General features: G+C 51.6%; 2 protein-coding genes across 2 annotated transcripts in view; one reads left to right on the top strand and one right to left on the bottom strand.

Annotated features, from left to right (window-relative positions):
- The window catches only part of LOC102774529 (keratin, type II microfibrillar, component 7C-like), a 6,815-nt gene extending 6,715 nt beyond the window's left edge, over positions 1–100 (bottom strand). The window contains 1 exon segment of the mRNA XM_006757094.2: positions 24–100. Within this exon segment, the coding sequence (XP_006757157.1) occupies positions 24–100 (77 nt within the window).
- LOC102755900 (keratin, type II cuticular Hb6) overlaps positions 1–15,206 on the top strand; it is a 41,748-nt gene that overhangs the window by 18,730 nt on the left and 7,812 nt on the right. The window lies entirely within an intron of this gene.

Below are 15,206 nucleotides of genomic sequence, written 5' to 3'. Positions count from 1 at the left end.
CGGTGATGCAGCAGCGGCCGGGCCGGGGCCCGCAGGCGGAGGCGCAGCTGAAGTTCCTGGGGCCAAATCCACAGCCCACGGAGCCGAATCCACAGGTCATGCTGGAGATAGGGAGGTATCCGAAGAGTGGAGAAGCTGGCAGGGAATGGAGCCAAAGGCCTGTGCTCCCTGGGTTGTGGCAGGCCCTTTTATGCACCAGGGGCAGCTGGCATTAAAAGGGACAGCAAAGAGACAATAGCTGCATTTTATTGGCTTGGCATCATCCCGGGCTCTTAAGAGCAAACCCCGCTTGCCTCCTCAGTGTAGCTGTGTCAACAATCCCCAGCCACTGGCCTGTTTCATCTTCAAAGCCCTTTACAAGCTTCCTCAAGGCCTCTCCCCGCCCATGAGGATGTGGAGAAGTGGAGAAGGGAGAAGGGCTCCTGGAAGCATCAGTTGGACTCCACGCTCCGATGCAGAGAATGGGTGCAGTGGCCTGGGGGGAGCCTGCTTCCCAAACCCTTTCCTGGAGTGGGCTCAGCTGTGCTATGGGCCCTGGCCCTCTGACCTGGCCTCGGGTGGAGCAGCTGGTCTGTCCCAAGGAGGGGCCTTGTCCCAAACAACCTCTTGTTCTAGGCTCTTTGCCTTCCCTCTTGCTCTAAGACTAGCCCTCTCTTCAGTGTCAATATGAGCCTCTCCTAATCTGTTCCTTTCTAGAGCACAGTCAGGGAGGAGGATTGGGGTAGAGGTTTGGGAGGGAGCATGGCCTCTGTACTTTGAGGAATTCCTAGGAAGCCCGAAGCCATGGATTCCAGCTGGGACATGGGAGACACTGACTCAGAGTTCAGAAGGAAACCAGCGCCATTCTTCAGAGTTCTGGGCATCGTTGCCAGTGGGATAGGTTTAGGAGTGGGAGTGTGGAATACCCCAGAGCGACAGGGCGTAATCAGGGAAGGCTTCTTGGAGGTGGCTTTAAGGAGGACGGGGGTGGGATGGGGATAGGATTGGGAGGAGACAAGAAAGGAGTCCAGTTCTGATTTGGAGACTAGACTGTGTAATCAGTCATTCCTCATTCATTCAGTAAATTCTTATTGAGTTCCAACTATGCAGGAGACACTTGCTGAATTCCTGGAATCCAGCGAGACCTGAGCTGTTTGGAGGTAGGAAAGGGTGGCATAAATATGGGGTGCAAGGCTGAGTTGGGGTATGATGTGGGGTATGAGAATCCTTGAGTTCTCAGCAGGGAAGTTGAGCAATGAATACTGGTATGCACACACTCATCAGGAAGGGTGAAAGGTGCTGGAAATGGGGTGGGGGAGGTCACCAGGGTCCTAAAATGGCATCACTTCCTCCCCTCACAGGACTCATTGGGTGAGAGGAGGAGGGGGTTCATGTGGCTGTCCCTCAGCCAAACTCCCCTCTTCTGTTTGGGCTTAGACTGTGATGGGTGGGTGGACAGTGGCACCAAGCCAGGAGGTTCCCTGAACCCAAGTATCTGAGCCCATAAACCCTTCCAAGCACACGTGTCTTGACTGCCTTTGAACCTAAGGATGACTCCTCCAATGGGCCTGTTTCCTGACCAGCCGTGACCAAACGCTGACCCCGTCTGGCCTAAAAATAGCCCTTCATGCATCCTCTCAGGGCCTCACCAGGGCCTGCCTCGTCCCTCTCAGGGCGAGTGGCCTGTTATATCCCAGAGTGAGGGAGTACCTCTGTTTTCTGGGAGGACGGGTGATGGTGCCATGGAAATCTGTCAGGGAGCTGGGCAACTTCTGCATGCATTCTAAAGAAAGGACACTCCCAGTCTTCCTCTTGGGCCCTGTGGATAGATTTGCACAGACTCTTGTTTCTGGGGTGGGAACTCTGTGGGTGTGGGGCATGGGCTTTGGGCTAGGCGGGGCTTCTGATATGAGGCACACAAGGAGGCAAGGCCTGGGGGCTAGGGGTGGCTGTTTCCAGCTGAATGATTGGTAGGATTTCAGGAGCACTTCTCTGGGAGGTGTGGCTGGTGGATACTTCCATGTTAAGCCTTTTTCTGGGTCAAATGTCTGCCAGACATTCAAGAAAGAACCAAGTCTTTCTCTCCACTTGGCTCAATCCACATTGGAACTAGTGAGCACTTGGAAGGCTCTCAATCCATGCCCAAGGATTTATTTCTTGATAAAATGCTGGGGGATGCAAGGCGGTGAATTCTTCATAAAAACTTCTCTATCACTGCAATGGCCATTGTGCCCCATCCTCTGACTCCACTCACTTCTCAATGCAGTGAGCTGGATTATTAAGTGATACCCTTCACTGAGGGTCTCTGTGTAGACACATCCACCTCCTTGGTTTCCGGGGGAACCGTGAGTGTGCCCCGGCCCCTGTCCTGATTGGAGATGATGGAAGCATGGACAATGGAGATAAAAAGCTGGGTTTTGAGACCAACTCTGCCACTTACTAGCTTGGGACCTGGGACAACTTATGTTTCTCTAGTTTTGTTACCTGTGAAATATGAATGGCAACCCATGCCTTGCTGGGTGTTGGAAGGGGTAATCGAATGCCTGGTGATAGGAGGCGCCCCCTCCAACCCTCTCACTACTAACAAGGTGACTGGTCTTGGTTACATGCAGCCAGCAGGGCCTTGCAAAGAGATAGTGTGCACGGGCTGTGAGGTGCCATCCCTGCGTGAGCACAAGCAGCCCAGCAGCTTTTACAAGGCAGTCATGGCTACCTCAGAAAGCCTTAATTAAAGCACCTATTTGTAAATGGCCCAGAACAAAGAGAATGACAAACTTAGTGAGCCCCTTGAAAACCGACTTAGACAGGAAGCTGACAAAGGGACAGCAGCAGCCCGCCAGGCTGCTTCCTTCCACCTGAGCACCTGGCTGCGATGAGGTCCCTTCCTCACCATAGGCTGCCAAGGCTCTGGCCGAGCCCCAGGCTGGTTCAGTTGCCAAGGCCTGTGCCTTGTGTCAGCCTTCACCAGCCCGCCTGGGTCGGCCTTTAGGGCTGACTTGCTCCTGCTTGAGGGGATGACTGCCCACCCTGCGGTTCTGGTCCTCTGAGGCCTGCCTCCTTCCCTGACCTTATTCATAACTGTGTTCTTCTGAAGGCCTCCTGCCTGTGTGCCTGCCTGGCTTCTGACCCACTGATGGTCTGACTTTTGTCATTTCTTCTTGCCTTACTATCCACAGGCCTTTCAACTTTTTGTCCCTTCCTAATGGATTTATGACAAACAACTCTGTGATGAACATTCAACAATATATGTTCATGTACATCTGCACTAACTTCTAAAAACGCCCCCAATAACTCCTGGAGGTAGAATTGCTGGCTGCAGAAGTGAAATGTCTGTGGGGAGGCCATGCAATGAAGTGACCCAGCAATCGGCCCCTGAGAGAAGTCCAGCCCCACATCTGAGAGCAGTTCTCCTGCAAGGACAAGGCAAGTCATCGTGGCATTATCTACAGCAGAAGGAAGTTGGAGGCAACCTAGATGACCTGAGATTGGACAGAGTCAAACGATGATAAATGCATATTATGGAAGCTAAGCACAACAAAGTCGATGTATGTACAGACAACATAGTGTTGGGTTAAAAATATCAAAACTGTACCATTTATCTAATTAAAATATACACACACTAAAAGCACTGCTACCTACTGCCAGTAATGAGCACATATTTGGGATGACATCACGTGCTACAATGGGTGCCTTTGGTGAGGAGAGTGAGAGGAGAGATGGGAAATGAAGGGAACAGATGAATGAAACAGAGAAGGGTTTCTGTGGGCTCATAAGGATACTATGCTCAGGACTGGAGACTAATGGGCTCAGCTTCCTGCTTAGAAGGCCCCAAAGCAAAACCAAACATAAAATAAAGAAAGTGGGAAGGACTGGGAGATGACCTAAGAGAGCTTCGTTGGGGCCAGCCTCAGGACTGGCTGAGGAGCCTCAGTCATCTTCTGTTGAGCATTTGGTGCCTGGGTAGATGTGTTTTGGAAGCAGATTTTTAGGGAGGCGAAACTGTCAAGTCATGGGATGGAACAGAGGAGGGAAGCCTGGTACACAGATCTGTTAGGTTAACATGTGGTGGCTGTGGGCCCCCAGGGAGGATACACCCTGGGGCTGCTGAGTACTTGGAAGGAAGCTGCTGGGAGAATGAAAAATCCAGGCTGGGAAGAGACAGGGAAGCCACACCTTGTGTTGATCAACCTGGGAAGGCTTCCTGGAGGAAGAGAGCTTTCCCCCAGGATGGCATTGGGTGCCTTCTGCAGCCAGGCTAGAGTGCCCTCTAGTGGAAACAGTATGGGAGTCCAGGAGAGTCTTTTCTAAGGCACCTCCGCCACAGAGCAGTGACTCAACAGCGCCCCAGGGGCTTCTCTGAGCTACAGAACTTAGGGTTTTGGTCTGTAAAATGGGTTGCACGTCATGTGGCTGTGCTGCAATTGGAGGAGCTCCAGGAATAAGACAGGAAAGGGGTAATTATCAGTGTTTTGGGGCCAAGTTTTCTTCCTTTTGTCTCCCAAAGTTCCTCCTTCTCTGGCAAGCTTCTGTGCTGTTGGAGTTGGGGAACTCTGAAGGGCACTGTCTCCCACGGCGCCCTCCAGACAGCTAGCTGTCTCCCGTCTCATGGGCCAGGTGGACAGACCTGGACGTGTTCCTTAAGTAGACCCCAAAGCTGAGACCCTGTAACTTCTGGCTGTCCTCCATGTCTTTGGGCACCTGTCCCCAGCTGCCTCACTTAGCCCCTGTGGGCACACATCCCCTCTCTCTGTCCCCCTCCCTCCCACCCAAGACAGACACTTGCTCTCCTTCAGGACTCCTCACAGGGCTGGGCCTCAGGGCCTCCCCACTGGGTGCTGTCTTGGCCAGCAGTGAGTGACCCTTCAGAAGCAATGAGGAGGCTCAAGCCGGTCATTCTTCACCCTGTGTGGCCTGAGCAGCAGAGGGCAAGGTGCCACTGTTCTGGACACTGCATGGCTGAGTGCTGCCTAAGGGAGCAGGCGCTCCCTGAGAGAGAAAAATGAGCTAGCCCTGCTGAGCACTGCCCAGACTACACAACTGTTGGTTTTTAAAGCTGCTAAGTTTGGGTGGTTCATTACACAGCCAAGTGAGCTCTTGACTGGATTCCATAATTTGCAACCACTCTTGATTATTAGAATCATCTCACTCCAGAATTTAAGAAGTCCCAGCCTCATTGTAAAATTTCAGTTTTGAGCTCTGCTCAAACCTTTTCTCTCTCCCACCCTTAAGCCACCTCCCCATGGCCGGCTAGCCTATTTCTGGTTCTAATGCTCACCTCAGTGGGGCGGGGTCTCTCATCACAAACTCCCTTCTTTTTTGAGGTTTTTCAACCCCTGTTGCACCAGGGGAGGTGTTGTCCATCAGGTTCTGCCTAAGTGGCAGCTGGTGGGGGCAGCAGGCTCTGTGTCTACCTCTAAAGTTGGGTGGTGACACCACAAGTCTGACGTTCCAGGGTTCATTCCCATCAAGTCCCCCAGCACCGATGCTGCCTTGCAACGTTTGGCTGTATCTTGTGGCCCTCCCTCACCTCCCCATGCTGCTGGACACTTGCCAGACTGCGACCCTTCCAGCTCAGCTTTCCTCTCAGACCATCTTTGGGGCCTGTGGCCATGAGGAGAGGTGGCCAGGTCCAACTTGAAGCTCTCTTAGAACTTGGGGAGACTAGCTGCCAACCTGAGAATCATCATCTTGACTCCTTTCCTCTCTCCCCACATCTAGTAAATTGACAGGCCTTCTAATACCTCGTGGTTGATTCAATTTCTTCTCCATTTCTCCAACACTGTCTTAGCTCAGGCCCTTGTTATTTCACATTTCATTTCATGCGATAACTTGCTAACTGGATTTTCTGCCTTTTATTATGTTCCCACAATCTGTTTTTCATCCCACTACTTAGTTGATCTGGTCATACATCCAGTCACTTTCCTTCCATCCATCCATCCATCCATCCATCCATCCTCCATCCCAACCCACCCGCCTCTGTATGTAACCATCAGAGGAAAATCCTCTATGCTGATGGGACAAAGGCCATACTCCTGGAAGGGGCACACAGTGCTCCTGTCTTGGCCCTGCCTATGCTTCCAACCTCATTTCCCCTGTGCTCCTGCCATGCTCCGCTCGCTCTCTGACCCCGAGAGGGCACTCTTGCTCAGGCCTCCACACCTCTATGCACTCTATCCCCTGGGTTTGGGAACTCAAGTCTGGGCTCAGGGTCTGTTTCCTTTCAACAGAGTCGGATATGTGTCTATTATCACACTGTAGATCAGCGATTTCGACCCTTTTCATCTCATGGCACACATAAATGAATTACTAAAATTCTGCGGCACACCAAAAAAGTACACAATTTTTTTTGCTAATCTGACAAAAATAGGTATAATTCTGATTAGTTTACAAAAAAGGCCACAATAGTGATTACCTAACCCTTTTTGCTCCAAAGTGACTTAAAAAAAAATCAGGTACCTATACTTGCATATAAGGATTTCTGGTACCAAGAACTAACCAATCAGATGCAACCTCTTTTATGTGATGTGACTAAGAAGATGCAACTCTATTATTAGTACATGACCTTTATATTTATGGTTCAAGACAGGGCATTCACATCAGACAGCTATTGTTGTGTTGGCTGTTGTCATTTTTTTATTTGACAGTTTAAGGGAAAAGATGTCCGTGCCCCTGACTAATTAGTCAGGTATTGCATGTTTTAAAATTCTTTCAATACATCGGTTGAAAATCACTGCTATAGACGTTTGATTTCTCCATCGTGACCAGTAGGCTGTGAGCCTCTTAAAGACAGAGAACGAGGTAGGAGAATGGGTATTCAGTGGCCACCATGCTTCCCTAGGCCACAGAGCACCAGCTCGTGTGGCCCTAATACCCTTGTCAGATACATTCAGGTGCTTGGGAAAGGCTTGGTGCCAAAGAGGCATGCTGGGCACGGCGGCCTCGGCAGGGTCCGAACAGGGTTCACTGGCAGCTGTGATGTCTGTGACAGGGCCTCCCACACTCCAGCCCCGGTGGTTTTCTAGCCGAGGAGTCTGGCCAGGAACTGCCAACTTCCCTCCGGAAGCAGAGCACAGCAGGAGATTCAAGCTGAGATCCTCCCTTCCGAGTTTTCATTTTCGGGAGACACCCTTATAATGTTGGGGATGTCAGGAAGAAATCCAAGAATCCACTTGGAAAGGCAGGAGACAGTGGTAAGGTGAGAGCTGGAGGCCAGGGTCGTGATAGTGAGGCTGCAGCTCTTCAACGCTCTGAAGACCGTGGGCCCAGAAATGTGGGTACAAGCAGGCCCAAGGCTTGGAGAGATGGTGATCTCCAGGTTGCAGACAGCAGAGCCTGGGCAAGCATTTGGGATGCTCACCTTGACATTTTACTCACGGTGCCACTGTTTTACTTTATTGTGGAGACAAGTTTAACCCACAAGAAAGCATGGAGGCATCCTTGATTCCTCCCCTTCTCTCGAATCCCAGATCCAATATGTCGAAAAATCCGTTTTCAAATCTTTCTTTGCATTTCATCCAAGGCTGGTCACTGCTTACACCATCCAGGGATGCCTTCCTTCCACACCTTTATGCACAGGGCTCCATTGTCTCCCTGGGGTGACCCTTCTCTTTTCCACCACGGTTACTTCTCTCATAGTCTGTTTTCTGGGCAGCCATCACATCACCGCGATCAGTTAGCATGTCAGATAACTTTCCTCTGCACAAGCCCCGCAGTTCCACGCTGCACTCAGTGGGAGTTGCAGTCCTCGCAAGGCCTGCTGGTCCTCCATGGTTGGAGTGGAGCACCTCCCTCCTGTGTCTCCTAAACTCGCCTGCACCGTCCAGCCAGAACTCTCACTCCCACTATTCAAACTACAGTGGCATCAGGCCTGTTCCTACCTTAGGCCTTTGCACTGGCTCTTGCCGCTGCCCACATGGTTCATCCTTTGACCTCAAAGTCTTTGTTCAATGTCACCTTCTCAGGGCAGCCCCCTCGGACAACTCAGTTACAGTTGGACCCCACCTTTTCCCAGCTCTCCTGACTTTCCTTACCCTGTTCTATTTCTCCTTTCCACAACACGTATCACCGCTTAACATATAATCTACTCATTGAAGTGTATTGTCGATACAAAAGTATACATCTTTATATTATTCACAGATGCACCCCAAGCTCACAGAACGATGCCTGGCACACAGTGTGTACTCGGTGAATACTCGCTGCACGAAAGAGAGAAACTAAGAGAGACCAGTGTGAGGCAGGCCCCTTCCAGAGCATCAGCTTTGAATTCAGTTTCTATTTTGCTGGTCTGCTCAGGGTGTTTATCCTGGAGAAGCTCTCTCACCTCCTGGCACACTTGACTTTTCCCTATCAGTGCGGCTGGTGTGGGAGATGTGCTTCTGTGGCCAGCCAGCACCGAGGTAGCGGTGTGGCCGCAAGAACAAAAGACTGGAGTAAGTTGTTTCTGCAGGTATTTGGTTTATAGGGTGTCTCCCCAGCCCACCCTCCTGATTTGGCTCATCCTTGGAGCTCATCATCAGATGCTGAAACAAGCCCGTCATCTCAGACCTGTGCTCCTGGGGCAGCACCTGCTCCCTCTGGATCCATCTCCACACTCCCCACATGGAGTGTGTGTGTGTGTGTGTGTGTGTGTGTGTGAGAGAGAGAGAGAGAGAGAGAGAGAGAGAGAAGATTCTCTATTTTCTCTGGTTCCATTTGGCTCTTTTCGTATGCCCCCACAAGCCCGTTTCCTATAGAGGGGCATATTCTGGAAGATTCTTTCTTGTTCTTGTCTTGGTGCAGAGGTTCTCTGCAATGAGTGCTTCACTCAGGGGCCTGGGGAGCTGGGCCTTTGGCATAACTGTAGCTTTCACAAAGCAGGTGCTCTTCCCATTGGGCTGCATTTCCACCCGCCTCTTCCTGGGTGTGACAAGGAGGCACCTGTAAGATGAAGGTGGGAGGCTGGGGGTGAGCAGCCCCAGTGGAGGGCCTGGGCTTTGCAAGGGATCTCAAGAGCTGAGTGATTTCTCTGGTTGGCACTCTTGCCTCGGGCCTCTCTGCCACTCTCCCCATCTGGACCTGCCTAGGTCTCCGTCCTTCCTGATCCTCCACTGCCATGAGTGGCCTCAGAAACTAAGAGCACGCCCTCTGCCCGGTCAGTCATCTTTCCCTCTCGCCACGGATCTTTTCTGCTCCCGTCTGGTCTCCCCATGAGACCCAGCTTCCTCAAGGGCAAACTCTGCCTACCCAGGCTGATTTCCCTCAGCATCTAAATTAGTGCCTTGTTCTTGTTCTGCTGGTGCTTTAGCACTTGCCGTGAATGAAGGCACCTCCTCTGGGCTGCTGCTGCACCTGGCCGATATTTGTAGACTAGATGGAGAACCTCTCCAGCCATTGGCCACTCCCTCCTGCGTCTGGTCTATTCAATTCAAGCAATGCTTCCCGAGGACCTGATATGCTGTTGGATATAAAAGTAGATAAGACTTGATTTCTGAATTGAAGGGGCAGCGCCAATGGCAATGACTCTACTATAAGATGGAATGCGGTTCAGAGCAGTAACAGGAAAAGGCTTGAAGAGGCTCACTCCGTATGTGCTCAACGTGGGAGGATGAACTGGGCGTCCTTGCAGCCTTAGAAGGGGCATGGGATCTTCGTGGAAATATGGCCGGTGGGACTTTGGTGGGACATGGGACCCTTCAGGTCTCAGGAATGTACTGGCCCAGGCCTCCACTTGCCTGTGTGGGATAATGATCTGAGGTCTACTCACAGGACCGGAGGGGAATTAGGGCTGAATAGATATGTCTAGGCCTGTGGGGTTGAACAGGCCAGGGACGGGCTTATTGGGGTTCAGGGTCTCCTGAATTAAAGGTGGCAAGTTTCAGCTTCCCTTCTCAACTTGCCCCTGGGGGTGATTCCCACGCTCATAAAGGGAATTAATAACTTTCTCCTGCCTTTCATGTTGTCGGGAGGCCTGTGTCTGCCCTATAAAAGGCAGGAGCACTAACAGGTCTCTGGGGTGAGATCTGGTGTCCTTCAGTCCCTCTATTTCCCCTGGCACTGCCCACAGAGCAGAGGCATGGCGAGCCGGTCCTATCGCATCAGCTCTGGCTACGGGGTCAGGAATTTTAGCTCCTGCTCTGCCGTCATGCCCAAGCCGGGGGCTCATAGCTGTGCCAGTGCCATGGCCTACCGAGGGGGCAGTCCTGGGGGCCCCGGCTACAGACGCCTCGGAGGCTTTGGCAGCCGGAGTCTGTGTGCAGTGGGGTCCCCGCGGATCGCAGTGAGTTGTGCGCGCCCCCTACGCAGCTGGGGAAACTTTGGTTACAGAGCAGGGGGCCTTTGCGGGCCCAGCCCGCCCTGTATCACCACCGTCACAGTCAACGAGAGCCTCCTCACGCCCCTCAACCTGGAGATCGACCCCAATGCGCAGTGCGTGAAGCATGAGGAGAAGGAGCAGATCAAGTGTCTCAACAACAAGTTCGCTGCCTTCATCGACAAGGTGGGTCTGTGGGTTGTCCCCTGGGCAATGGCTTAGGAAGGGGCAAGGGACTTGGAACCCAATGACTGGCTGGGCTCAAATTCTCGGGGTCCCAGCCCTGCTACTGATGAGCATGTAGCCTCGAGAACGTGGCTGAATCAGGACCTCAGTTTCCACATGTTGCCTTGAGAGTCAAAGTTGCAATAATGGATGTGAAACCACTGGCCAGAACAGGCAGGTGTATTGCTGCTATTACCCTGCTCAGCAAGAGTGCATGTGTGTCTGGGCCCCATCCTCTGGATCTCGGCCATCACACAGTGAGGGGTGGATGGGGTGGGCGCCGCTGCGTAGGCTAGTGTCTGACCCATCCCCAGCAAGGAGAGGGGCCAGGACAGAGAGGGGCCAGAAGCTCCTTTCCTGCAGGGACATCCTCAGAAGGCTGGGAGTTCCTAGGACTTCTGCCCCAGGGGCCCTCCCCCACCCAATGCTTCCATAGATGAACGACAGTGAGTTGAGACTTCAGGGCGGCCCAGGAGGGGCTGTTGAATTGCACTTTCCCGATGTTGCAGTTTCAGAGCTTTCCTTGTGGCTGGATACACAGCTTCAGTTTCCTTTGCCCCAGTGACACCCGATCTGGGAGCCTGAAATCTGATCTTTGGAGGAACATCTTCCAGGGCTGAGTGGTGTGCACACCGACACTAGAAGGTGCACACCGGCTGCTGTGAATGGGAGCTTTGCTCTCAGACAAGCACCATCAGCAATAAGCATATCTGCAAGGGAAGGTGCTGGGCATCCATTCTTAGCACGCTCCTGGCTGTCCCTCCCATCAGTGCATAGAAGCTGACCCTGGGGCCATGCAGGTTGTTCACTGCATAGGGACACCCACTAAGACGGGGGAGGGGGAGGTTGAAATCCAGCCCTTGCTCTGTTCGCCAGGCTGTGTACCCTGGGAGGGGCTGCATCTGCCTGGAGGGGCACCTTTCCCTAATTTGCTCAAAAGCACAGTGAGGACCCTGAACACGCAGACTTGAAAGGGATCTTTGCATGTGGCCCTTTGGGCGTCACCCAGGTATACCGCTCTCTGTTGGGGAGGGTCAATCCCTTCCCTGGGGTTCCTGACAGCCACTCGCCTCCTTCCAGCGTTCTTCCTTCAGGATGAACTCCAGGTGTGCAAAGTGCATCACTGTGGTGGGTTTAAGCCTGTAGAGCAGGCAGGGCCGAGAGCTGCCCTCCCGACCTGGGCCTGCATGTGGAGACCCAAGACAGATGCCTTTTGGATAGTCGGGTTTGGGCTCCTTTTCATTGAGAGTTGCTTTACACCAGCTTGTTCTCCCAGAAGTTTAGGACTTGAGAGGAGAACCTAGTTTAGGGCTGGCAGCTGCACGGTGCCTGGTGAATGAAGCCAAGCTGAGAGATATGCCACCTACAGGGGCAGCTGCTGCCTCTCACTCCAAACACAGGCCCAGCATTACCCAAGCATCCGGTTCGTCAAGGTCAAGGAAATCCAGATTCTTGCCTGAAGACACTCAATTATTAAATGTTAGCAGCTAATCGGATTTTTGTAAAACAGTGTGCAGCCAAATAGCACATGCCCTGGGCCAGATAGGGCCTGAGGGCTGCCCATGTAAATTGCTGATGTGTTTTCATTGCCTCAGTTTACCATGAGGCTCAGAGAGAATGAGGCACTGTGGCTTGGTCGGTGGCGGAGTTAGGCAGTGAGAGATCTCCTAACTTCTGGTCCAGGGTTCCCCCTCCAGGCTCCTGCACTCCAGTCAGAGTGAGGGAGGGTCATGGTGAGTGCATTTAAAAACCACTGCCATAAGAAAAAGGACCCCTCGTGCACTGCTGGTGGGAGGGCAGACTGGTGCAGCCACTGTGGAACACAGTATGGAGTTTCCTCAAAAACTTAAATGTGGAACTGCCATTTGACCGCCTGGAGAGCATTATGCTTAGCGAAATAAGCCAGTCGGAGAAAGATAAATATCACATGATCTCACTCATTTGTGGACTATAATAAACAACATAAACTGATGAACAAAAATAGATCCAGAGACAGAGAAGCATCAAACAGACTGTTAAACTTCAGAGAGAAGGCAGGGGAAGGAGTGGGGGAGGTAAAAGATCAACCAAAGGACCTGTATGTGTGCATTTAAGCATAACCAGTGGACACAGACACTAGGGGTGTAAGGGCATGTGCTGGGGAGTGGGGGTGGCTGGGAAGAGGTTAATGGGGGGAAAAGGAGACATATGTAATACTATATGTAATTCTCTAAACAATAAAGAATTAAAAAAACAAAAATTACTGCCATAAAAATGCCCACAAACTTAGCATCTTAAAACAACATACATTTATCTCATGAGGCTGAAACCAAGCCGGCAGGAGGGCTGCATTTCTTTCTGGAGGCCCTTTTCCAGGGATATCCAGGCCTCTAGCAGAACTGAGTTCCATGTGGTGATCAGACCGCGATCCCTGTTCCCTTGCTGGCTGATCGACAGGCAGGTGTTCTCAGTTTCTAGGGGCTGCCCGTATTCCTAGTCTCATAGGCCTTTCTCCGTCTTTAAAGCTGGTGATAGTGGTTGCATGCTTCTCACTTCTCCTGTTTGAACTCTCTCCTCTGCCTCCTTCTTCCGGGCATCTCTCTCATCCTTCTGCCTTCCTCTTCCACTTTGAAAGGCAACTACTGTGGGAGCCACCTGGATAATTTAGGATAAGCTCCTGATCTTCGGTCTGTAACCTTAATTGCATCTGCAGGATCCCTCTTACCATGTAATACAACATATTTACAGGTTCCAGGGATTAGGAAGTGGCCATCTTTGAGGGGCCATTTTTTACCTACTACATATGGTTTGTGCTATTTTTTCAGGATCAGATGTTATTTTATTCTGTGCAGAATAAACAAATCACAAATAAATTGTGTGCTCTTTCTGGGAGGTGCGGGGAGGGGAAGTTATTTGGGGAACAATTGTGAACTGTACTTTCAGACTTTGTAAATGATTTGGTCTTTGGGGAAAGGTCACAGCTGCTACAGGTCAGGGGCCATCCCAAAGGGCAGAGAGAGTTCTGGGGGACCCTAAACTTCCTTAGACTTCCCACTGAGTCTCTTTTCTTCACCCTCGGTGACAGGTGCGCTTCCTGGAGCAGCAGAACAAGCTGCTGGAGACCAAGTGGCAGTACTACCAGAACCAGCAAGCTGCTGCGAGAGCAACCTGGAGCCGCTGTTCAATGGCTACATGGAGACGCTGAGGCGGGAGGCCGAGTGTGTGGAGACTGACAGCGGGAGGCTGGCCTCGGAGCTCAACCACGTGCAGGAGGTGCTGGAGGGCTACAAGAAGAGGTAAGCATGACAGGGCCAGGGGTGGTTATAGGAATGGGGTAGGTCTTGGCTGGGTCAATACAACTATCCTGGCAGACATGGTTGAAGATCAGGGTCCTTTCAGGCTACCAATCAGATGGTTTGCATTATCAGTCTGCTCCGTCTTGTCTGGGCTCCCAGCTCCTGCAGGTTATCTTGGAGACCTAGCAACAATCTGGAGAGAAGGGGTGCTCCCAGCAGGGAGGGATGGGGCACCTGCCCAGGGCACAGACTGACCCAGAGATGGAGAGAGAGCAAATGAAACAGGAGGACCATGGTCAACAGGCTGGAAAGCAGAACATGGGAACAGCAGTCGGCACCAGGATGGGTGGAAAGGAAACATCCCGGAAGAGAATTCTTGAAAATGATCAGGCCGATGCCATTAAGGATATCTGATGAAATTGAATACTTCTTTTATTGATGCTGCAGATAAATCATTAGGCTTTTGTTATGCAAGGCTCTACAATTCAAAGGTCCAGGTAAATCTTTTATTTTAACCTGACTTGTTTAGTTTGGCCATTATCTAGTTTTACTCGCTGGATCACTTAACTTGCCCCACTTCATCTGGTAGACATGGACAGACTGAAAGGTGATTTTGTCATAATTAGCTCTGGTCATTCTAATTGGAATTCTGATCTTGGAAGGTCAGGTTTTACCACCAGATGGACCCAGCAATAGGTCTTCACTTCCTTTGGGGGGATGCAAATGCAGACACAATTCTGTTTGCAGGTGCCAAAGTCTGTCTCCTACTCTAGGAGTGTGTGGGCCAGTAATCACAGAGCTCAGAGTTTATAGGAGCCTAATTGCCTGTAATTACAAAGTTGTGAAAACCGTGCTCTGGGAACGCTGGTCTCTCTTGTTGGCTCGGGCAGGGCTGCTCCAGGGATAAGTCCTCACGGGCAAGAAAGAACCAAAGGCTGGTGGAGGAGGACTGTGGAGATGCCTCCAGCAGGCTGGGCAGAGCGGGTCGCTCCCAGTAGTTCAAGTCCTTGGATGTTGGGGGAGGGGGAAAGGAACGTCATGGGAATGGCTTTCACGGAGCTTTATGTTTTGTATAATTTTAGGGTTGTAGGGCTCCTTGGAGCAACTGTCACTCATTTATCCCACAGACTTACTGAGTGCCTTACTGCCTACCAGGCAATTGAACCCAAGTTGCAGGCGGAGTAAATGGCCTGAGGTTTTGCAGGGACCTCACTTCCAAGTTTAGACCAGAAACCAGGGACTTGGACTCCATGTTCAGTGTCCTCTGGTGGGTTCATTATGTCTGGGAAATAGAAATCCAGAGAGGCTAGCCTCTTCTCCCAAGGCACCCAGAAAGTCATGGGCAGAAGCAGAGAGTCTTGAAAACCTAGGGTTCACTAGCCGGCCACAGCCCTCAGCTGTGCTCTCTCTCCTCAGGTATGAAGAAGAGGTGGTCCTCA

The sequence above is a fragment of the Myotis davidii genome, unplaced genomic scaffold (assembly GCF_000327345.1).
Source record: "Myotis davidii unplaced genomic scaffold, ASM32734v1 scaffold233, whole genome shotgun sequence".
NCBI classification, from domain to species: domain Eukaryota; kingdom Metazoa; phylum Chordata; class Mammalia; order Chiroptera; family Vespertilionidae; genus Myotis; species Myotis davidii.
Note: the sequence above shows the minus strand (reverse complement) of the source record. Positions and strands in the feature narration are given on the sequence as shown.